The 23275-nt window shown below is 38.7% G+C and overlaps 2 protein-coding genes and 1 long non-coding RNA gene across 16 annotated transcripts in view; 2 read left to right on the forward strand and 1 right to left on the reverse strand.

The window, feature by feature from the left end:
* Nucleotides 1–2028, reverse strand: part of TJP1 (tight junction protein 1) — a 200086-nt gene extending 198058 nt beyond the window's left edge. For 2 of the 9 annotated variants that reach the window (XM_030016323.2, XM_030016322.2), the window contains exon 1: nucleotides 1522–2025. In XM_030016323.2, the coding sequence (XP_029872183.1) occupies nucleotides 1522–1939 (418 nt within the window). In that variant the 5' untranslated portion in view covers nucleotides 1940–2025. Of the gene's footprint in view, nucleotides 1–1521 lie in introns of all 9 variants that reach the window. The other 7 variants (XM_030016326.2, XM_030016324.2, XM_030016328.2 and 4 more) reach the window with 7 other exon arrangements.
* Nucleotides 1–23275, forward strand: part of TARS3 (threonyl-tRNA synthetase 3) — a 55444-nt gene that overhangs the window by 30736 nt on the left and 1433 nt on the right. For 2 of the 6 annotated variants that reach the window (XM_030016343.1, XM_030016344.1), the window contains 18 exons: nucleotides 3687–3773; nucleotides 8242–8334; nucleotides 9130–9320; nucleotides 9871–9994; nucleotides 11144–11265; nucleotides 12081–12198; nucleotides 12836–12900; nucleotides 13611–13689; nucleotides 14918–15064; nucleotides 17094–17192; nucleotides 17528–17694; nucleotides 18241–18403; nucleotides 19309–19446; nucleotides 19892–19969; nucleotides 20069–20169; nucleotides 21359–21463; nucleotides 22264–22336; nucleotides 23069–23183. In XM_030016343.1, the coding sequence (XP_029872203.1) occupies nucleotides 3771–3773; nucleotides 8242–8334; nucleotides 9130–9320; nucleotides 9871–9994; nucleotides 11144–11265; nucleotides 12081–12198; nucleotides 12836–12900; nucleotides 13611–13689; nucleotides 14918–15064; nucleotides 17094–17192; nucleotides 17528–17694; nucleotides 18241–18403; nucleotides 19309–19446; nucleotides 19892–19969; nucleotides 20069–20169; nucleotides 21359–21463; nucleotides 22264–22336; nucleotides 23069–23183 (1981 nt within the window). In that variant the 5' untranslated portion in view covers nucleotides 3687–3770. Of the gene's footprint in view, nucleotides 1–3686; nucleotides 3774–7251; nucleotides 7670–7890; nucleotides 8026–8241; nucleotides 8335–9129; nucleotides 9321–9870; nucleotides 9995–11143; nucleotides 11266–12080; nucleotides 12199–12835; nucleotides 12901–13610; nucleotides 13690–14917; nucleotides 15065–17093; nucleotides 17193–17527; nucleotides 17695–18240; nucleotides 18404–19308; nucleotides 19447–19891; nucleotides 19970–20068; nucleotides 20170–21358; nucleotides 21464–22263; nucleotides 22337–23068; nucleotides 23184–23275 lie in introns of those variants that run through there. The other 4 variants (XM_030016342.2, XM_030016340.2, XM_030016339.2 and 1 more) reach the window with 4 other exon arrangements.
* On the forward strand, nucleotides 4087–6844 carry LOC115342273. Its single transcript, XR_003923700.1, has 3 exons — nucleotides 4087–5822; nucleotides 6034–6599; nucleotides 6737–6844. It is a non-coding gene; the product is annotated as an uncharacterized LOC115342273 (long non-coding RNA).

Below are 23275 nucleotides of genomic sequence, written 5' to 3' on the forward strand. Positions count from 1 at the left end.
TGTGCAGCATTGGCTTTCTCCTTTTTTCTCTGTATCTACTATGATGTTGTCAGGGAGACAGAGTCCTTGACTTGCACCCAACTGCCGAGGCCATCACCCTTGATAACAGTACTCCCCCCCAAACCTTGTACCCGCTGGAAGATTTAAATCTGTTCTGTGACAGGCCCCTGGATGAAATGTTTAGGTGGCATAGAATAAAAATCTCCCCGCGCTGTCTCTGCAGTTAACTCAGAGGACGCCAAACCTTCATTCCAAAACGTGTATTCCGGAAGACCTGGCTTTATAATGTATTTATAATCCATTGTATTTATATTTGTATGCTTTTTAAAAAAAATTATAGCGTAAAGAGGCCTTAAGTGGCCTTTTCATAATGTGGTTGTCCGTGAAGTACATTCTACACGTATTGAAATCCACAATGACATTTGTGAACCTCCTTCGATTTTCTTGTAACTGCCATAAAACTGCACTGTAAATTGATCTTGAAAAGATACACTAAATGGGCATCTGTTCATAAGTAAATTAGGGTAAAATATCTGTTGCCTTCTTGAGTAATTGGATCTCTAACTGTCAATTTTAAAAGTAATCAGGTTTTCAAGAGAGGACACAGACTACAGCTTTTTTAAAGGTGAAAATGGCTTTAGATTTTATTTTTTCTTATTAAAATTCTTACAGTATTCAGACTTACTGGGGTTTATTTATAAATAGTTGTAATACTAAGGTGTTTAAACCTATAACTGAATGGATTGGTAAAAGACATGACTATTTTAATTAAATTCTAAAAGGACATTCTGTATATAACCTTTGAGCACAACCCTGCCGTCATTGCTGAGAAAACTCTAGCTGACTTGAAAAACTCAAATTTGGAATATAACAGACACAAAAAATTAAAATAGGCCACTAGGATATAATTGTAAACACTCTGCACATATTTTTTCCCATTATCTTTGCTAATACCTAGTAAAACATTGTTTCTCAAGTGGGTATGAATAGTACCAAATAAAATTTTTATTAACTTCAGTTGTATCGTAATGCATTATTTCTCATGCAGTTGTTTACAGATAGACATAGTAAATAATGTGACTTACAAGAAAATTGTGAAAGGGATCCATTACTCAGGCAGTATGCCTACAGAACTTCTCAATCTATTTTAAAATATTTCAGAAATGGGAAGGAAAGTAAAAGATCAGTGTTACATTTCTGAGTTAAGCATTATCCATAATACTTAGGAATCCTTTTCCCTATCCTGACTCTTATTCATTAGTAGCAGCAATGTTAATATACAGTATTTTGCTACCAGCTTAAATGTTCAAAGTATAACAATAACATGTATTTGTTTAATAAATGTTCCTTCCCATTATTTTCTCTTTTATAACAAAGAACCGTAAATACAGCAAATACTCTCTCTTGTTTAGGGCAAGAGAGAAAGTAAACACTAATTATAGCAAATAACTATTAGTGTCACAGGATTCCAAGACATTACCAATATACACTTAAGCATTTCAGAGCAGACAGTGACCTTACCTTCATAGCCAAGGAGAAAGCATGTCAGCAAGTTAGGACAGACCTCCTCCAAAATGGAACAAAAAGCAGAGAAAGCACTTGGGCCTTTTAAGGAGAGTTTATCTAAAAAATATTCAGTTCTCTTCTTGTAGCTCTCCTGGGACCAAATGTCTTTGTATTCCTCCAAGGAAAAGACTCTCTTGTAAACCAAATATGACAGCACTTTGTTCACATCCAGCTCTTCCAGTATTTTCTCTCTCTGATTGCTTGGGATTTCAGAAAGCCACTTACTCCTGTTTGGATTTTCTCTTTTGGTAGATTTTGCACAGTTATAAAACCAAGATTTGGCTGTTCTTCCAAACATTTTGATATTTAAATAGAAAACAGAAAATTCTACTCCTGCGTTTATTGTGCAGTATTCAGTATGCAAAGTAAACATAATGTGGATGGATAGAATGCAAATACATACTGCTGTCTGTAATTATTGTAATTCTAATGGAATAAAGAAGGCCTACATACAAATTATAAAGAAATCTAGCTCAATGCCTGCAGCCTCCTAAGAGGATTACATTACACTAATTAGCCCTTTACAACCGTTAACAGCTTCTGAACCGTAATGATGAGACTGAGAATTGCTTAGTTACTGTTACTTTTTAATTCTGTAACTGATCTTCAAAGATATCCCTTTGCAAAAAATAATTCATTCAAGAAGACAGCTGATCAAACTGAAATAATCTGTACAAGTTGGTACAGGACATAAAATAAAGTGTCTTCTGTAAACTTTAATTTTGTATTCCTCAGAGGCCATACCCAAACCACAGTATAAATGCCCTCTACGTCTTATTCTTTCATAAAATATTAGCTTTACAATGCAGTGGAATTATACATTTAGAAAGCATGTTTCTATAAATATTTTGTAATCCTGTATGCAAAAGGTAAAAAAAAAGATTGCAGAATAAGACCTTTTTTGTGAAGGTAAATACGTTACTGTTAAGAATAACAACACTTCTGCATGTTCAGATCTTTAAGTTGTGTCCAAGCAAAATAGAACATCATATAGCATCCATTTCATGAACCAGGTTTAACAGTGGAGATTAGTGCAATCCTAGTGGAGGTGTTCTGCCACTGATAATCATTCACTGAGGATCACGCATTACATAACCTCCCTTACGCAAATGCTGCTTAATACGTGGACTTTTTGGTCTTGTTTTCATAGTTTCTGTCAACATAAATTCCCTGTGTAGAAAAGCTATGAGTACTTCCTGCTTCTCCCTCCTCCTCTTTCTTAGTCTATTTTTTCTATTTCCATTACTTCCAACTGATAATGCATCCATGGCCTCACTCATGTGGCCTTATCTGCAGTTTTCTTAAGGGTACTTTACCTATTGTGCAGCAAACAAAATTATTTTGCCAAGCTTTTAGGAAAACAAGTTTTACAGTATTTTCAGTCCTTATGATCTTAGGATGCAACCACTGTATCCTCCTGTCAGGCTGCTTCTGTTTCTGAAATTTCAAGTATTCATCAGTCAGCATTAAAGTTGACCACTGACCATATAATAATTTAGGAATTTTATTGTGTATATCACCATCCAAACAATTAACTAGCCAGGCTTCACAGAATTGTTTGGAAGCATTGCCTGTCACCTTGTGGTTGGTTGCAGATACAACAAGCCTTGTACGTGATGCATTATCTGGAGCAAGGACGAGTGGAATTATCTGTTATTTTAAGCCATATTAATGGTCGCAGTTTAAAATGTTACGGCTTAATGACCACAGCAGTGAGATTCTCAGGCTGCTTCTGTAATCATCTACTCAGATAGACCTACTTATGCATTGCATGGCATCACATCACACACCACATGAAAGATGACCCACTTGGGGAAAGATAGGTGGTAAAAGGCATCTGCTATCCTATTAGTCAGGTAGTACAGCTAAACAAGGGTAATACGCAGTAGGCAGAGAAAGCAGCCAACCGATATGAAAGGCCTGGCACATCTTCTAAAAGTAAGGGCTCCTTTATAAGATGCGCTTTGGTTTTTGAACCTCCATAGGGGTGGTACAAATACTACACTACTACCACCCCCATTCTTTCCATATTCTCAAAGAAACCTCATGCATTTTTTTTCTCTTCAAGTTGTTTCTCTCTCAGAAGTTCTACTAATACTAATACCACAATATCTCAGCAGGTAAAAGATCCTGATGAAGCCTGGTGCTCCACATATGTTAGACAGTATTTTACAAATCAGCCTTCTCAGCCAGTATAAATTCTGATGGTAAGTTTTTCCATTACGTCAATAAATGCTAGAGCAAGCCCAAAGTTACAGGGTTTGGGTTCATAGGACAGTGCCCAAAGATGAGATACAGAGGATGTAACCTGAATACGTTTCTCAGAGTTTAACCTCAAAACTACAGCTGTGTTTATTTTATTGTGCTGATAACACTGATTGTCATCAGTATCCTAAACGGAGTAATAAATTCTGCACAGTAGTGAATTTAGAAGTTAAAAAAACAGGTAACCTGTCAGATTAATAATGAAATGAATTTTTAAAGGAAGCTATAGAGTATGTCTTATTTTTACACGTCCATGGCAGATCTGCCCATGACAGTCCATCCTCGAAGAAGAGTGACCTTGCTATAGTAAGTGATAGACATAGGTGTTGGCAACTTGCATCTCTTCAGAAAAGGAAGGAAGAATGGCAAGTTGCATCTCTTCAGAAAAGGAACAAAGAATTTGTGCAAATGAAAAATGTACATAGGTATCAGTTTTCTGGGGGATATTCTCAATATACCCTAAATAACAAAACTAGTTTAAAAAAAAAACACATTAAAATGTTTAGCTGGGGCAGAATGACTAGAAGAATTAACTACAAAGCTGCTAGAAAATTCTGGGCATTCATGGGAGAGAATACAGTACTCTGCAATGAAAATGCAAAGAAAAGTTGGTATAATATGAAATGGTTAATAAAGACAGTGAATTGTACTAGACACAGAAGTCATCCAGGGTAGTGGGAGAGATGAACGCCAGCTTGAAATTTGTGAGTATACAGTGTAGGAGTGTCTTTGGGCTCCATGCACTGAACAATTTACAGTATTTTTTTCTAAAGGAGTACAATGTTTTGACCCAGAAGTGTCCTCATTATTTTTGTTGGTAAAAGAATATATCCTTTTAATCTCAAATATGTTTCTATAAAATCTTAAAACCGTAAGGAAAAATGGGTGATATCATAGGAAATGTATCAAATTGTGGACAAATACAAAACTCGACTCTCCACCTTCTCACATACCATGTAGTTATTTCCAGTTGTGTAACCTGGAGAATAAAATGCTAAAATTCTGATTTGGTAATTGCCAGAATTCTAATAAAAATCCACACCTTGCAAAATCTGAGTATTGGGTAAAGGCAAAAATTTTGAAAGTGCGTGTTGAGAAACCAAATACAGAGAAGCGGTTGTAAAGTACAATCAAGGGAGAAAACTAGAGAAATTGAAGATGACGAAGAAGTATCTGAGACAAAAGTATACATGGAAATACACAGTGGAAATAAAGGATTTGTGGTGGAGAACTGTTGTTTTCCCGGGGTTGAGGAACTGAGGGATTTAACTGCAAGGACCTGTAAATGATACAATGCAGACTGTTTGACTGTGCAGTAGAAGCTGTACAATCTTTCCAAGCTCTGAGTCCTAACTGCCTGGCAACTCAAACCTCTTCAACCTTGGTGCCAAGTTCTGCAATTTGTGCAAAGATGCTATTTAGTTCAGACAGCCTAATTTCATAAGAATTGGTGTCAAGCAGGAAGCATCCACTAGAAATAAGCTCTGGCAGTGTTTATTTGACATTGTAGTCAAATAAGGATGCAGTCCGACCCACACTTTTTGACATTGGCATTGTTTCATAATGAGAATGGTGAAGAGGGACGCAGCACCGACTGTCAGGGCCCTGGGAGCACTAACTGGCCTTAATGACCCAGACGGACCTCGCCTGGGGCCTCCACGCACACCCCTGTCCATGGGCCCAGGGGTTCCATTTAGGCTTAGCCGTGGACCATCAGGCCCTGCCTGAGCTCCATTAGAGATGTGCTTGTCACTGGTTTCTGTTGCTCTGGACTGTGACCTGTGGGCTGTCATCCTGGTTTGAGTTTGCCACGTCACCATGGACCTGCCTGGTAACTGCTGTGTCTGGCCCCAGTTGCCATCACGGGACCTGACCTGTGGATTGCTTTTCTGGCTTGACCTCGGAGCTGCCTCATCGCCATGAAGTTTTCTGGCAGTCTGGACTCCTGCTTGGTCCTGACTGCCATCCCCAGGCCTGCCTGCCTTGTTTGAGTATTGGGAGACTGGGCTCTGGCAGGCCAGCCCCTGTCCTGCCGGCCCTGCCGTGGCATTAGGCTCCCTGTCCTGTAGGATGTAGCTGGCCCTTGTGGCTCCCTGACATGCACAATTGTCTGGCTCAACACCAGGATGTTAAAACTACTTCTTTTAAAGTGTGTCCAGTGGGTCTTAGAGAAGGGCAAGAAAAATGCCCTCTTTGAAACAGTGTTCATGTAATCCTATCACCCTGTGGGAAACTATGGAAAAAGGTGAACCTGCCTATGTGGGCCCGCAGAGGTGGAGGTGTAAGTGATCAGCTTGTACCGGGAGTTGCAGAAGTGGCAGGGAAGGATGGCTTGAGCTGGAGGGAGAACTCACAGGGGCGGCAGGGCACATGCAGTATGAACTATTGCTTATGTGACAGTATTTTGGGTTTCAGTTTCTCTGCTCAGCTTGCTTTTGCCACTTTTTATTTATCTTTCCCATGTTCCTCTCTTGTCTGCAGACCTCAGCTCCCATTGTAATGCCTGGATCCGAGCTGGTTTTTGGAGAAAGCGTGTCTGTAGGCAACTCTCACAGGTTGATGTGTTTAATGGATGGTGATCAAAAAGGACAATAAACCAGCCATAGTTGAGCGGTAGGGCTGACCAGACCTTAAAGCTGGGCCTCAGCACTGTGCAGATTGGACCACCTGAAGTCTGTGCTAACGAACAGGCCGTGGGGCTGCATTCAAGTGGATGCCATCCGTATTTTCCGTATGCTGACAATGTCTCTGTCTTTCCAAGGCACCTGGTAATTATCATTCTCTTTTATTTGAATAATCCTTTGAAGGACCAAGACATCGGTGATGTTACGTGTAGGTCCTTTGAAAGCATGTATTTACTTAATTAAGTGTTTAAGTGTTGCTTTTCTGTGTTTTTAATAACAAGGAGCTCAACGGATGCTGAATTGGATACTTGGGAACATAAAGCAAACTTGATGTGTTTTTTCCCCTTCCTATTACAAACTACTTGTGCCTGTCACGCTCCCCACAAAATGGCAGGACCAGGATTTTGAGAATTAGTGATGCGATTCTTCCCTGCTGCCCCAGTTTATTCAGCTTCTTGTTTAGGAGGGTTACAGAGGAGACGTTTTCAAAGAACATTTTTAGGTAAATTGAAGCGGGACTCAGACACAAGTTGTGGATATCGACACTTCCCAGCTGCTCATCGGCCTCGCAGGAAGACGGGCGGGCACGTTTTACTAACACCACAGCAGGGAGGGCCACCGATGGGTATTCACCCCCTTAGAAGAACGAATAACGACACCAGTAACCGCCGCGAGGCGCCCCAAGTCCCACCGTGCCTGGGCGGGGTCAGCGCCGCAGCGAGCGGCCTGAGCGCCTCCGCCGCAGAGGGCAGGACCGGACCCGGCGTTGGCCGCGGGGCGGGCCCCGGCGCCGGCCCGCCGGCTCTGGGCTGGTACCGGGGAGGCGGAGCGGGGCGGCGGCGGCGGCGTCCCGCCGCAGCAGGACGGAGGCGGCCCGCTGCCGCCGGAGGAAGATGGCGGCCGCGGCCGCCGAGGTGGCGGCGCTGCGCCTGTCGCGGCAGGAGCAGGAGCTGCGCTGGCTGACGGCGGAGGTCGGCCGCCTGAAGGAGCGGGAGCCGCCGCGCTGCCCCGGCAGCTGCGGCCCCGAGCTGCAGCGGCTGAGGGCCGAGAACGAGAAGCTGCGCTACCGCCTCCTGCATCTGCGCCGCAGCCTGGCGGCCGAGCTGAGCAGGGCAGCGCCGGCGGAGCAGCGGCCGCCGGGCCCCGCGGCGGCAGAGCCCCCGGCCGGCGGCGAGGCAGCGCCCGGGGCGGGGACGCCCCCGCGGCCCTCCTCGGTGCGTGCGGGGGAGGGCGGCGGGGCCGGGCGCCCGCATCGCTCTGGGCTGGGACGGGCCTCGCAGGGGAGGGGGAGGACTGACGGGGGCGAAACGGCGGGGGTCGGCGGGGGTCTCGGGGCTGGGAGCCTGGCTCCGTCTCCGTCCGCACTGCTCGTGTGCCCGGAGCACTGAGCGGTGCTTCTCCCGGGAGGCCCTGCCTTTTCGCAAAGGTGGAATAAGTTTCTCGGACCACCGAAAGTTGTCCTTGCTGCTCACGGCGCCGTCTTAATCTCCCAGGGTCTCGCTGGGGAGATTTTGCCGGTGGTGGTCGCAGTAGTAAAATTGGGGAAATTGCGTTGAGAAGATTTTGCTGGGTGAGCATTTCTGCTGTGTCTCCTGAACATTGGAAGGACGCGGTTTGGATGTGTCATGAGAAGTCTTTCCTCTGTACTAAGGACATACCTTACTCGATTGCACTTGCCTTTTTAGCACAGTATTGCACTCGTTTGGTTTGTTTTGTTTTGTTTCAATGATTGCTGGGAAAGGTCTTAAAGGCGTAGGGGTATACTTCATATTATCACTGTTTTCAGGAAGTCTCCAGTGCAAGTCCAATTGTTGCAGTGAATCAAAATAAAGAGGAAAAGACAAAAGAAAACAAACCCGTGAACCGACATGGGAATGACGTAAGTGGTTATTTTATACCACGTAATAGTAGAAGAAGGAGTATCGTTTGACTAGGTTCAGAAAAGGTGCTGAAATCTGAAGTACTTTGCTGCATTTTGAAATCCCAGGTTTTGGTAAGAAGGCTTGCTGTAGCAGGCATATAGAAAACATTATTATCCAAGAGCTTCAGCCTGCATGTAATTAGTAGGGTTACTTACACCTTCTTAGATATCTACTTTTTGATGTAACAAAAGGATTTGGGCTGTTGGGAAATAAGGGTCAGGATACCGTGGTTCCTAAAGAGAGTGACGGTTCATGAACAGTTAAACAGCGTGCATGATGACTGAAAGAGGATGTTGGCAGCACTACCTGTAGTGCAATACATCTTAATAATTCACCGTATGCTAAACTAAAAGAAACTTCCCGTGAACTATCTTATTTGAATTTGATGCTTTGAATGGGCTAGCAGAAGTGAGGGCTTGTTGGAGTGATCCAGACTTCTCTAGGATGTCAGCCAAATACAAATTCTGGGGCAGGAATATAGGCTGCTTTCTGAGGTCAAACTCATAAAGCCATTTAGGTCCAGATTGATGAAGGTGCATTGGAAAATTGGAAAGCCACTATAAAATAGTCAGCAAGTTTTATGGGACTATCCTGTGTATAATTATTTACAAATGCTTTACTGCTGTTAGTATAAATTGTAGTACAGTGAAATCTGGTCTCAGTTGGAACCTCTAGGGATGCATGAATGCTGTGAATCCTTTTCTGTTTCTCTCACAAATATGTATGTGTGTGATCTGATTTATTTGTTACAGCTACAGTATGAGCCAAGCTTCATAGAAGACAGACTGAAGCTTTACGAAGCACTTAAAAAAGAACATGATGCTTTGCTAGCTTACAGAGCGGCCAACCAGAGCAAACCTATCAAAATTATTCTGACAGATGGAAAGATGGCTGAAGGGGAATCTTGGAAAACCACGCCATATCAATTAGCTGTAGGAATTAGGTAACCTGCAGATTTAAGGAGTTGTACTTTTGTAGTGATAAATCTGTTACTATCATCTGTCTCTTACCTTGTTGCATAAAATACATGTGTCAGTGTCAGTGGTTTATGACTCTCTTAAGTTGGTTTATTTGGAAAGTATTGAAACTTCAGCTTAATGCAGTAGAAACAGCTGGGTGAAGTTACTGTTCTGAGTGATGCTTGAGGTTCTGTGCTGGGATCATAATGCTTGCTCTCAATTAAAAAAAATGTAACGCTGAGACTGCTAGGAATTAATAGAGACATTTGAAATTTTGTGAGTTACCACCTAACAGGAGAAACTGTTGTTAGAAGCAGTCTTTCCTCCAGACCCCTAGCACTGAAAACCAATGAATGAAACCTTAAGGGTCTATACCTTAGAAGTAGAAAAGTGTTTAAGATGACCACAGAATCAAAAATTAAAGGTCTTTAGGTGCTATGAGATGTTGATGGGGTCTCACAGGGTTTAGAAACCTAAGCACTTTTGCAAATCTTGAACCTATTTTGGTCTCTTGTCATCGTTTGTGTTTTTTAGTCAAGTGTTGGCTTCAAATGCAGTCATAGCCAAAGTGAATGGTGAATTGTGGGACCTGGATCGTCCACTGGAGGGAGATTGTACTCTGGAGCTGCTTATGTTTGATAATGAAGAAGCAAAAGCTGTGAGTAAACACTTGCTGGTTTCTGCTTGAAACTGGTGAAGCGAAATTGATTGCAGCATTATGCTTTTAAAATCCTGAATTAAAGAAAAAAAAAATCCCCAAAACTATTCAAATATTGTATTTGTCATGATTTGTCAAAGATTAGATACTAAGTACCTGTGATCTATAGGTGAATAAAATCTTAGTGTTCTTTTCTTCCCTTCCCTTTTACATAAACAGGTTATTTCTCAAATGAGATTGTACAGAAGGTCTTGATTTGTATGCTAACTTGAAATAGTTTGATGTCTTTGAAGATGTGTTCTATGGTTTGATTCAGTGCATTTGAAGATCAGCCACTGAAAGCAACAGTGAGGCGGTCTTACAGTTTTCTAAAAATTGTCCAGTATCAGATTTGAGTCATAAACAAAATCTACACCTCCTTGTACCAGCACTGTTTATTAGAAACTTGAGTAGGCATATCTTACTCAATTAAACTGTGAATATACTTAGCGACACACCCAAGATTTATTTTTTTTTTAGTGGGATTCAATCTTAAGCCTATGTTTATCTTTATGCACTAGAATTAGACTTCATTTTGTCAAAGAAATATTCATGTGATTAAGCTTGTTTGAGACATTTCAGGAGCCTGTAAAGGCTTTATCTTGTAGCAGTGACTATGAAGTGGCCTGAATTAATAGGGACTTAGAACATCAGACTGGTATTGATCTACTTGGGTTGTTGACTCCCCTCTTCTGACATTTCAGGTAAAGCGGTTTACAGTCCTATTAATAAATACACTGTATGTGAACAATAGTAACTTAATTGGCTACGTTGCTTTAGAAGCAGTTAGTATTGCATAGACTTTTCACTGACTGGCAACTAACTTATAAATGAACAAGGTGCAATAAGTACTAAGGTGACAGAATTATGCAGAGGTATAATCATCTTTCAGACTGAAATACAGTGGGACTTTATTACTATGTCTGCCTTTATATTAATCATTTAGTATACTTCAAAATGAGAAAAGAAAATTGTTATATTGCTCACAGAATTTAAACAACATTGATTCTAGTGTATTTCCCATCTGCAGATATACCTCTGTTTTGTATTTTCTTTGTAGTTATGCAATGCCAGTGACTCCATGACTTGCTCACCTGACTTTATTTGCAGGTTTATTGGCATTCAAGTGCTCATATTCTTGGAGAGGCCATGGAAGGTTATTTTGGGGGCTGCTTATGCTATGGACCACCAATTGAGAATGGATTTTATTATGACATGTATATTGAAGATAGGTAAAATTTCAGTGTCTAAGAACTTTAATGCTCTGTATTGAAGCACACTACTAGAATTATTTTTGTTTGGTCATGTTTCTGCATGTTAAAAGTAAAATTGTGTATCTAGTATGGGTTAAAACTGACAGGTTAGTCTTCTATGTATACATATATATTGAGTGTGTGCATATATTTAAATTCAAGAGCTGTGTTCAGACACCTGCTCTGTTAAGACTTGCAGCTGTTGAATGTTCTGTGAAAAACAGTAGAGTGTTTGGGTAAAACTTTCTGAAGTTCCTGGGAGATACAGGAGACAGTTTCCTTGAAGAATCATGGGAATTAGGTTTCAAAGTGCCATAGTTGCTTGTAGAAATGGCACGTATGCATGTTACTCATATAGGTGTTTACTACTTTTCTAATCCTTGTGCACAGCTTTACGATTCTGTTTTTTCCTTGTTTATCTTTCTGTAGTCAGGGAGAATACCAAATCTGCATTGGCTGATAAACTAGCTCTTACAGCTGGGTTGAGCCTTTTTTTTTTTTCTTTTTTCTAAAATCATTTATACTTTGAGCTACAGATCTTCCAGACATTTAAGCATGTCAAAGACTGTTCTAGGAGTGATTGCAGTGGGTTTGTCTGGGGTGATACCATTTGTGTTTCTGAGTTTAGCATCTGAAAGTGCAGCTGATAGTAAGAAACTAAGAAAATACTGTGACAAATCACAATGACACATCCCATGTTTTTCAAATTAGACTACTAGAAAGTGGTCACTTAAAAAAATGGGTATATCAAAATAATTAATTTATATTACTTTTGCCTGTTTCTTTCTGTTTAGAGGTGTATCTAGTACTGAATTCCCACTACTAGAGAATCGCTGTAAAAATATCATAAAAGAGAAGCAGGCTTTTGAAAGGCTGGAAGTCAAAAAGGAGATCCTGTTAGACATGTTTAAGGTAAATCTTTGAAGTAGCTGTGATTCTGGTACAATGATCTTTTAAAATGTAACTATTATAAAATGCTGCATCTAACTGACTCATCAGAATAGCACCTGTCTAGTAAAACAAAGAAAAAGAGTAGCATCTTCTTCCCCCTCTCCATATCCCTTTCAAGTGTTCAGGAGGTTTTCAGGCAATAATAAAAACAATTTTTTATTACACTAAAACACCTCAAGCTCAATGAGATGACCAAGAAATTAGTACACAAAAGGCATACATTCATTCTGGCTCACTTGCAGAGACAAGTCAAAAAAGGCTTTGTCCTGTAGTCCTCTGTTTTATACAGTGAATATTACCAGTCTCACTGCACTATGTTTTAATTGCCTTTCAGAAGTGCTTTGAGGTGTTCAGGTGGTAATCACTATGCTTAACACATCCTCAGGGAAGTTGAGATATTTTTGTCTCTTTCCCCTTTCATTTTATAACCCTTCTGAAAGGATGTTGAACTTTTGCATAGGTTTGTGTGATCATGCCATTTTTTAAAAGTTGTGAGTGTCTTTTCCTGATGCATTTGCATTATTAATACATAATTTTAAAATAGAATTTTATTAGTCATTTTATTGATGTTTCTGACTTTTCATGTTTCCCCACACAGTACAACAAGTTTAAGTGTCGTATCCTTAATGAGAAGGTGAACACACCAACTACCACAATATACAGGTAAAGAAAATTAAGTTAAAAGGTATTAAGAAGTACTTCTGTAGATAGATATATTTCATTTAAATTGAGAGGAGAAGAAGGAAATTTTTTTTTTCTTTTAACTTTTGAATACTTGCATGATTGGGACTTAAGTTTGCAATTAATATTGCTACTTACGTAAAATCAGATCTTTTCTTTCTCTGCTGGGACAAATTAGGTCTTAGTTTGTGGACAATGGGAAATCCACTTTTCACTCATTCCCTCTAGTTTCAGTAAACAGATTAAAATAAGTTACCACCCATGACACTGAATTGCTGGATAATGGGTAAAGCTAACTCGTAGCTCAGTGTGGGGTGAGGAACCAGTTCATTCAGTTGCCAGGGATTAAACTAGTTAGTTGGAAAATGGCAAAACCTTTTTTTTTTTTATTTCTGTTTGGCGTGCATAGTTTGAAATTTCCTGGGCAACTTCAACAAAGTTTACATATGGAACTGTATGAATTGCTGAGTATGTTATGATGCTCTTGATAATGGATCAAGTGTGCTGAGTATTTACTGGGTGAATACTCTGCTTCAGGTAGAAGGCACAATTACATTTAAGATGCACTGAATTTGCTGAGTGTTGTGTATATGTACTTCTTAGTGTGTTTGTACATGTCAGGCATTAATTAGTGACTGTATTTAAAAATGTTGGAGTGTTTTGAAATAAACCCTTTCTTTTTTGGTGTATAGATGTGGTCCGCTGATTGATCTCTGCAGGGGTCCACATGTGAGACACACTGGAAAAATTAAGGCCCTTAAAATATTTAAGGTAAGTTTAAATTAACTGTGCATTAAAACTTAACTAAACTGTGGGTCAGCTGATTTATTTATGTATTTATTTCTCCTGAATTGATTATGCTAGGGTTCTTTGTGTTGTTTTCTTTTCTTACTCTGAAAATAGTCCTTCATTTATTTCCCAGCTCCCATTGTACAAGTAGAACTACAGCCTTTCATCATTCATCTGCTTCCAAGGTTTACTGATTCTTGACCATCACAATAGTATATCAGTGAAAGTTAACAGCATCTTTTTTGTCAGAGTATTAGTGCAGTAACATGCATGCTTAGACTATAATGAGGAGCACTGCAAAAATACTCAAGCTAGCAGTGACTAGATTAGCTGTGGAACCAATTATACCATGCAAAGTAAAGTACAGTGCCTAAGCTAATGTGGCAGTAGTGTGCTAGTATTTCCAACCAGCACTGCACTTTGTAATACAAATGTCTTAGTTTGAGTCTGTACTAGCTGTCACATCTGTGCACGGTGTGTGTGTGTGCGCGCTCTGTTCTGCGGTAAATGAACATCTAAGATACTCATTGGGTCAGAGCTAGTATTTTGCCCTTGTGAGATGGTATCTTTCAGGTACAGGAGGTAAAGCAGGCCCTGCCACATCTGCAAGTGCTGCTGTTTAAAAATGGTGTTGCTTACGGGAAAGGCAGAGACAGTGCTTGCAGATGTCTCTGGTTATGATGTAGTTTAAGTTACTTGCAGATGCTAATTTTGGTAACCTTATTAGACTGACCTCACTGGAATATTCATCATAGTTGCTTTTGCTGGCTTCCTAACTGAAGTTTATGGAACGATGAGTTCTGGTGATTAAGTGGTAGATTGTCAAAACAGCTAGGATTTAACTGTGAGAGTGAGTTAGCTTTGTTTTGTCTTTTGTGTTTCCTTACTGCATTATGTTTTGAACATAAACAAGTGCTGCTTTTTTAGAAGATACAATGTGAGATAATAAAACATGCCATGGTGTGAGTTAAAACAAGGTACCTAAGTAGAATAAAAGCATGACTTGACCAGTCACTTCTGTTTGTCTTCTGTATTTGTATGCTGACTAAAAGGCAGTGCCAGTATCTTTGTATTATAAACAAATGCTGGATGACTGCTTGTAATTCTTTTCTCAAGGGAAAAAATCATAACATTTGAATGCATTAGTGTTTATTCCTCCTTTCCCTGAGATTATATAATATTATCTTTAAGTATGGGTTTTGTGCATCAGAGTTCCTCTACATATTGGGAAGGAAAATCTGACATGGAAACTCTGCAGAGAATATATGGAATATCTTTTCCTGATAACAAAATGATGAAGGAATGGGAAAAATTCCAGGAAGAAGCCAGAAACCGGGACCATAGGAAAATTGGAAAGGTACACTATTTCAGTGTCTACTTCTCTTTTATGCTTCTGTAATAGAATTAATTCTCTTTCATATTTTTTTTTCCATTTTTTGACAGTTTGAATGGGAGCCAGTTCTATAAACTTCTTGGTGTCAGTTGTATTTTAAAATTTTAATTCTACAAACTCAACTTGTCACTAGCATACAAATGTTAAACTAATGTTGGGATGAAGTAATGGGGTAGTCCCTCAGTTTAGGAAAGTATATCTCAAACCTTTTCATGTAGAGTCTTTTCAGATCCTACTAATATTTTTCATAGAAGAGAGAAATTACTGGAAATTGTACAAAAAATATGGTTTGGTCATTCTTCATTATAGGCATAAATAAGGTAATACTTAAGTGCATGTATGTGCAGTACTTAGCTGTTGTGAATATTCCTTTACTAGATTTAAATGAACAGATGTAATCTTGAATTGAGTTTAAATTGGAAGACATTAGATTGACACAGATGAGGATTGTGACCTAGTATTGGTCTTGTTGGCATGCAGTCTCCTAATTGTTGTCACCTTTGCTATAGTTTTGTCAAGAAGGTGGAGTTACAGAGAGGGTATTTGAGAGAAGATAAGAAGCTTTGTGGGTGTTTAAAGGCACAATGAGCAGTGCAGGTGAAAGCAGGGAGACATTTATTTGGAAAACTTATGTGTAAATAAAGGTCAGCATCATTGGCCAAGAGGATGCAGGCATGAACCTCTCACTACTTACTGGCAGACATGAAAGAAGAGACTGTGAAAGACCTTCATAAGTGAAGATGGACAACTGAAGGTAACTCAAAGAGGAGGAGCCAATGAGGAATTTACAGAAAACAGTGACAAAAGGAAGAAGTAGAAAAATTATCTTTACAGAAGTGTTCATGCTTACTTCTGTTAACTCATTAAGACTTGAATATATGTATAGTATTTGTTCAATGATTTCTTCTATGACTTCTCAAAAACAAATAATCTAGTATCAATCAAACAACTTATCTAGTGTCTAGGTATCTAATATCTATGATACCGAAGAGGCTAAGGTTCTCCAAAGATGTATCAGAGCCACTGTTGCGGTTTAACCCCAGCCAGCAGCTAAGCACCACACAGCAGCTCACTCACTCCCCCGCCTCCACCCAGTGGGATGGGGGAGAGAATCGGGGAAAAAAGACTCATGGGTTGAGGTAAGAACACTTTAATAGAACAGAAAAGAAGAAACTAATAAAGATAATGATAACATTAATAAAATTACAATAGTAATAAAAGGATTGGGATATACAAGTGATGCACAATGCAGTTGGTCACGACCCATCGACTGATGCCCAGTTAGTCCCTGAGCAGCGATCCCCCTACCCCCGCTCCCCCCAGTTTATATACTGGGCATGATGTCACACAGTATGGAATACCCCATTGGCCAGTTTGGGTCAGCTGTCCTGGCTGCATCCCCTCCCAGCTGCTTGTGCCCCTCCAGGCTTCCTGCTGGCTGGGCATGAGAAGCTGAAAAATCCTTGACCTTAGACTAAATATCACTTAGCAACAACTGAAAACATCAATGTGTTATCAACATTCTTCTCATACTGAACCCAAAACATAGCACTATACCAGCTACTAGGAAGACAGTTAACTCTATCCCAGCTGAAACCAGGACAGCCACAGTGCTGAGCTTCTGTTTTTGAGACAAAATTCTGATAAAGAATGACTGGCTTCCAAGCTTCAGCCATTAACCCTCAGATGTGATGGGTATATGCTTAATTGCTTTGGTTACTGAAGGTAAGATTGGTTAAGGCTTCAGGATTTTGAGGAAATGTGTATTTACATAGTCACAGAGTCAAATGGAATTCTAGTGTTACTACAAACTTCTAAGAGTAAGAACTACAGAGAAATTAACTACTGTGGCTGAGAACTTGTAGACTTCTGGAAATCATCTTGTTGCTGTAACATTGCATTTTTTGTGAACAGAGTCCCAACGTGTGAAGTAGTCATGTTCTGCAGTTCCATCTGAAGTGGTGTTACAGCATTCTGTTTTTAATTTATCTAGGAGCAAGAACTCTTCTTCTTTCATGATTTGAGTCCTGGAAGCTGCTTTTTCCTCCCCAGAGGTGCCTTTATTTATAACACACTCGTGGATTTCATACGAGTGAGTATATACTAATGTAACTCCTAACAAGCTTAGTATCAGTTGTTGATCTTGGGTGATAGGCCACTCATAGCACAGAGCTATGCAAAGAAAGAGAAGCATCTATGTATGTAAACATATACCTGATTTTCACTATGATTATACAGATCTAACCTTTTTGAAAATAGGGCAGAGTAAAACATCGAGCTGTGCTTTTTCTACTTGTGCGAAACCTACATGTGCAGTAGTCCTTTAGTCTCTGAGTAAATTGCCATTGTAAGAACACAGTTAAAAAGCATCAGGCTTTTGCTTGTCAAAAGCTCTGTCACCTTTTAAACGTTGAATTTGTTTTATAGGAAGAATATCACAGGCGTAATTTTACTGAAGTTGTATCTCCAAACATCTTCAACAGTAAACTGTGGGAAGTTTCAGGACACTGGCAGCATTACAGCGAAAATATGTTCTCTTTTGAAATCGAGAAGGAAACTTTTGCCCTTAAACCGATGAATTGTCCAGGACATTGGTTTGTACTCTCAACTGAAAAACTTCTTATTTTACTATATTTATCCTTTGTAGGGTTGAGGGGAAATAAATGGAGTAGTAATATATATTATCATGTATGTTTACAATAGGCTACTAAGCCTCTAGTATGTCCAGAGAGCTCCTCTGACAGTGTCCCAAAGCAGACCAAATACAATTCTTGGAGGAGGATTTTCCAGTAAGTCTGCACTAAGTGAGCTAGGTTTGTGCATTCTAATACTAGTCTGTACCACTAGTAAATACAAGTAATGTTGAATAGAGATGGGCATCAGATGTGGTGTACCAAAAGAAGGTACAGATGAACCAGTCTTGATTGTTACTCTCTCAGTGGTTTTTCTAGGTGGTCTTTAGCAATACATTCAGAGTGCTGTACTTTTTCTGTTTGCCTGCCTTTTAGGATGCAGACAACACGAATGAATAAATACTTAAAAATGTGATTACTCTCTGTACTGATCTTGGTTTAGTTTCTGTGTTGTCTTAAATCTTCTATAAGCAGGATAAAAGGAAGGTTCTTTCATGTTCCTTCTAGCTTGATGTTTGCCCATCGTCCACGATCCTGGAGGGAAATGCCTCTTAGACTTGCAGATTTTGGGGTTCTTCACCGAAATGAACTCTCTGGGACTTTAAGTGGCTTGACTCGTGTAAGGCGCTTCCAACAAGATGATGCTCACATCTTTTGCACAATGGAACAGGTGAAAAAAACCAAACCCCAAAAACCAACAACAACCCTCCCTCCACCAATCAACCAAAAAAAAAGAACTCCTTTCCTTCCCAGTGCAAACCAACATTAAACAAGAAAAAAATTCCCCAAGTATTTCAGCTCTAGCTTCTTCTGTTGTGTTGCTTGGTAGCATAATGCCACTGTTGATGGGGTTTTTGGTACGTTTAGGTACTTCCTTCTTAGTCATCTGGTATTCCATATTTCTTAACCTTCTGCAATATTGCCGAAGTTAATAGCCTGTTGAGCTTAGCTTCTCTGTTACAAGTTTCTCAAACAGCAGTGCCATAAATTGTGTTATTTATTTTTCTCTGCAAAATTAAAAAATGCTTATGTCAAAAGAAGAAAACAACATTATTTGAGGGACGTTATTGAATGTGAATTATGTAATAAGATTTTCTGTATAGAATTTCTCCCTTTAGAAAGATACATTGGGCAACTAAACCCCAAAAGGTAAAGTCTTCTGCACCTCCCATCTCGCCCTGCAAAGAAAAAACCTGTTGACTGCATTTTGTTTTCTGTAGTAGTACTGAATAAATACTTTGTCAGTAATGCCATAGATTTTAGTGGAGCTATGTGAATAAATTGATGTACTCTTGTCAAGTCTGATTCATGCAATTTGGCTCCAGAAGCCCAGGCTTAACAAGAATATTCCTTTTGTTGCCATGCTTTGAAGCCACAACACCGCAGTTCTCTCTTCACCCATTATCTACATTTGGGTTTGTAGGATGTAATTTTCATATGATTTTTAGTGGTGTTTTTTGTTTTGGTTTGTTTTTTTATTCAATGGACTCGTATTCTGGTTATGAGGAATTCAGTAAATCCAATTATATTTTTATGTAAGTAAATTTTAACTAATATATTTTGTTTATGCTTAAGATTGAAGAAGAAATTAAGAGCTGTCTTGATTTCTTGAAGTCAGTGTATGCTGTCTTTGGTTTTACCTTTCAACTACATCTTTCTACAAGACCAGAAAATTATCTAGGAGAGTTAGAGATGTGGGATCATGCAGAAAAGGTAAGTCATTTAAAAGCAAACCAACCAACCCGTTAATATTTTTATTTGCGGGGGTGGATATTTAACCAAGTTCTTTCATGTTGAATAGGGAAATTAGTGAAATAGCTTAAATCAGATGCTAAATATTGTCCTTAGTGGAAATGCTCATTGGAAAACATCACATTAAATGTGAGGTTTCTGTATAAAATGAGAACTTTCTGATTCTTACTTAGCCCTTTATCTTGAACTGATTTGATTTTTATTAATCTTTTTTCTGATTAATCACAACATTTGTACAAGGAACTACTCATTTCAAGATTATTTATCATAAATGACTAAATGGTTGAACAATAGGAGTCATGCTGTCTGTTGACTCCCTTTGTATTTCAAAGGCAAATGCTTTGACTTGCAGTAATGAAAGGCACTGCTATACCTTTTTTAATTATTCTCTCATTTTTATGTTTAGCAACTTCAAAACAGCTTGAATAACTTTGGAGAGCAATGGAATTTGAATCCAGGAGATGGAGCATTTTATGGTCCTAAGGTTGGTGAATCAGCATTTTAATACAGCTTTGGGATGGACAAGAATAAAGACACAATGCAGGCAGACTGTATTTAGTAACTGTGTTATTTTGCTTCACAGATTGATATTAAAATCAAAGATGCTATTGGCAGGTACCATCAATGTGCTACTATCCAACTTGACTTCCAACTACCCATTCGATTTAATCTTACTTATGTTGGGTGAGTGGTTAAGCTAAATATCTTCCTCTTTTAAATGAAATAATTAAAAAAAAAAAGAAGATTACTTTCCTTATCTGTAATTCCCATTAAACTGATTTGTATTGATGCTCTGTTGCTCACCTAACAAGTGATTAGCCTGTATATCAGTAGCCTGGTTAGGAGGGGAAACATCCCCAGTGAGTAGAGGACTGAGTCACGAACTTGGAAGATATTTCCTCAATGTAATGATAGCTCACTTTAATTGTAAATGCTACTGTTTGGAGGAAAATTTCATTATCTGTCTTGTCTGCCAGTTCAGAAGACAACTGATAATATATAATGCTAAAGAAAACTCAGCTGAGTCAGTTTTCACTTTCAGCCTAGTCACTGTGTCTCCTTTGAAGACATTGCATACAAACTCAAACATGTCTTAGGGAGCTAGGAGGTTTGTAATAAGTACTTCATTCTTTTTATCAGATAAAGTTAGTTAACTTTGAGCATAAACCAAATGTGAACAGTTTTTAATGAAAATCTCACTTTGGCTTCCAGCTAGGAAGAGGGATATTTATCCACTGAGTGAATTAATCTTAGTAATCTTAGTACCATGTTGACTTTAACACACATTTTCTGGGTTGTTTTTCTTGCTGTGTTTGCTTTTGCATGTTAGGAAGAGTTTGATAGGGAAGGTAGAATAAGAATCTTTGTTATTTTTTGGTCTTGCTGCATGTTCTACACTAGATGTCATAGCTCTTTGGTAGGTGATAACACTGTTACGAACAGCAGCTGGCTTTTTTTTAATCTTAAGGGAAGAAATGGCCGGTAAGGGCAGGTAAGATCCTGTGCAACAAAACAAAAGCAAGACATAACAGAAAAGAAAGAGTGAGGAAGAACATAAAATATTAAAATGCACAGAAATGGAGCTGCATCAGTTAAGTGTCTTTTCAAACTTAGGAGTTTGTGCCTATGCCATTAGCTACAGGCATGATTATTTTAAGTCTCTATGATTATTCAGTATTCCTTTAAAAGCCCAGGGGACTTAAATAAAGTACATTTTTAATAAAAACAGTAGATTTTGCCTAAGTATAGATAACTGCATTTTGTCTTTACATGAAAAGTAGAATCAAAAATATTAGTAGGATTATCTGTGAGCCAAGAGTTGTGGGGTTTTTTTGGTTGTTTTTTTTTTTAAACTTGACTTACTATTTTTCAGTAAGGATGGCGATGATAAGAAAAGGCCGGTGATTATTCACAGAGCTATTTTGGGATCTGTGGAGAGAATGATAGCTATTCTAGCAGAAAATTATGGAGGAAAATGGTATGTGGCACAAATGCAGTTCTAAGAAATGTTTAACAATGTAGAAAATACAGATCCTCCCTAATGTCCCATATATTATAATGCAAAATAATATCCCTAGAATTTTCTCAAAATTAGTAGGTAAGATTACAAGCAAAGAAGTCTAATTTTATGGTCTGAGTTGTATGATATACTTTTATTAATAGTTCATTATTAGAAATGCAGTTTCATGATTGCAGGAAAAATTATACAATAAAGCAGAAATAAGAATTGTAATTGAATATATATGTGCTGCATTATTCTTGTTCCTTTTTTCTTAAAAATCATGGTTTTGTACTGGCAAGATATTAGACGTATGTAAAGCAATTATTTACACAGACATGAATTAGTCGTAATATGTGAAATATTTTTTAACTTGTAAGATGTATTGTTTAATCTTGAATAAGATCTGAAGATATTTCTTGATTAATGTATTTAAAGTATTAAGGAGGACTTAATTCTTACTTTCAGCCACTTATCTGTCTGACTGTCCACATTTCACTATAAAGTTATTAATAAAAGTGGAAATTATGTGGAAAAAATAGAATTCTGTCTAAAATTGTGAAGTCAGCTAGGAAGTGAACAGAATATGTCATTTCACCAGAATCAATCTATTTGCCATTTTATGTGACCTTGAAAAGAGAAAGATAACATACTATGTAACAACCTTAGCTAACAAATATTTTTATAAAATAAAGAAATTATTGTGCAACGTGACTATGGATATGAATGCAAGTGTAAAATGCACATTTATTGCATATTTTTCTTGTTCTGCTTGCCAGGCCATTCTGGCTGTCTCCACGGCAGGTCATGGTTGTGCCTGTGGGACCTACTTCTGAAGAGTATGCCCAGCAGGTGAGAGTAGGGCCTTCCTTTTTATAGCAGTAAGCAATTTCAATAGCTCCTGAAGTACTTGTCCTAGAACAAAGAATGAATGCTTTAATAATTTTGGAGAGGTATTTGAGGGGAGAGGTAAATTTTTCCATATAGTCTAAAATTTGTATAAGCCTGAGAAAGGGATATGTAACTTTTAAGTGTTTTGAGTTGTGTTATTATGTACAGACTTCAGTAATTATTAAAGGAAAAAATGTTCTGGATGACAAACCTTGTATACTAACTAATGTTTCGTTACAGAACTATCTGCTTAAAGTAGGGGCAGAGCCGTTTTTTTCCATTTCCCAGCATGTATACTCTTGACTACGTTACATTTGACCATGGTTGGTTTTACCCCTCTCCCGTGCTTTTCTTTGAATGCAAGTATAAGTGGTTTTGTTCCTTCTCCTCTTTCTCCTTCCTCAGACTGAGGAAACATTTTTGACATTCAGCAGTGTAGCTATCTGAGGAGATCAGCAAATACTTGATATGGATGTTACCTCGTATTATCTTCCAGCTGGAGTCCTGCTAAGCCCTCAAGTGTGTGTGCGGTTTTCTTTCAAATAACTTCATTGACTTCCTTACGATTCAGGAGAGCAGAATTATGCACATACATTAATTAATTATTGGAAGAGATCAGGGATTACAGCATGTACCAATTTATGTTGTAGAATATATACTGTAATATTAAGTGAAAGTGTTTTGGTTTTTTAGGTTTGCAGCAAATTTTTTGAAGCAGGATTTATGTCAGATGTGGATCTAGATCAAAGTTGCACATTAAACAAGAAAATCAGAAATGCACAGCTGGCCCAGTACAACTTTATCTTAGGTAATTGCAGCATCTTATGTTTCTGAGTATCTTTTAAGTTTTAATTTTGGGCATAGAGTTTGTCTAGACTCTCATTTTGTAATGTAGGTAGG

Source organism: Aquila chrysaetos, chromosome 5 (genome assembly GCF_900496995.4).
Source record: "Aquila chrysaetos chrysaetos chromosome 5, bAquChr1.4, whole genome shotgun sequence".
In the NCBI taxonomy this organism is placed as follows: domain Eukaryota; kingdom Metazoa; phylum Chordata; class Aves; order Accipitriformes; family Accipitridae; genus Aquila; species Aquila chrysaetos.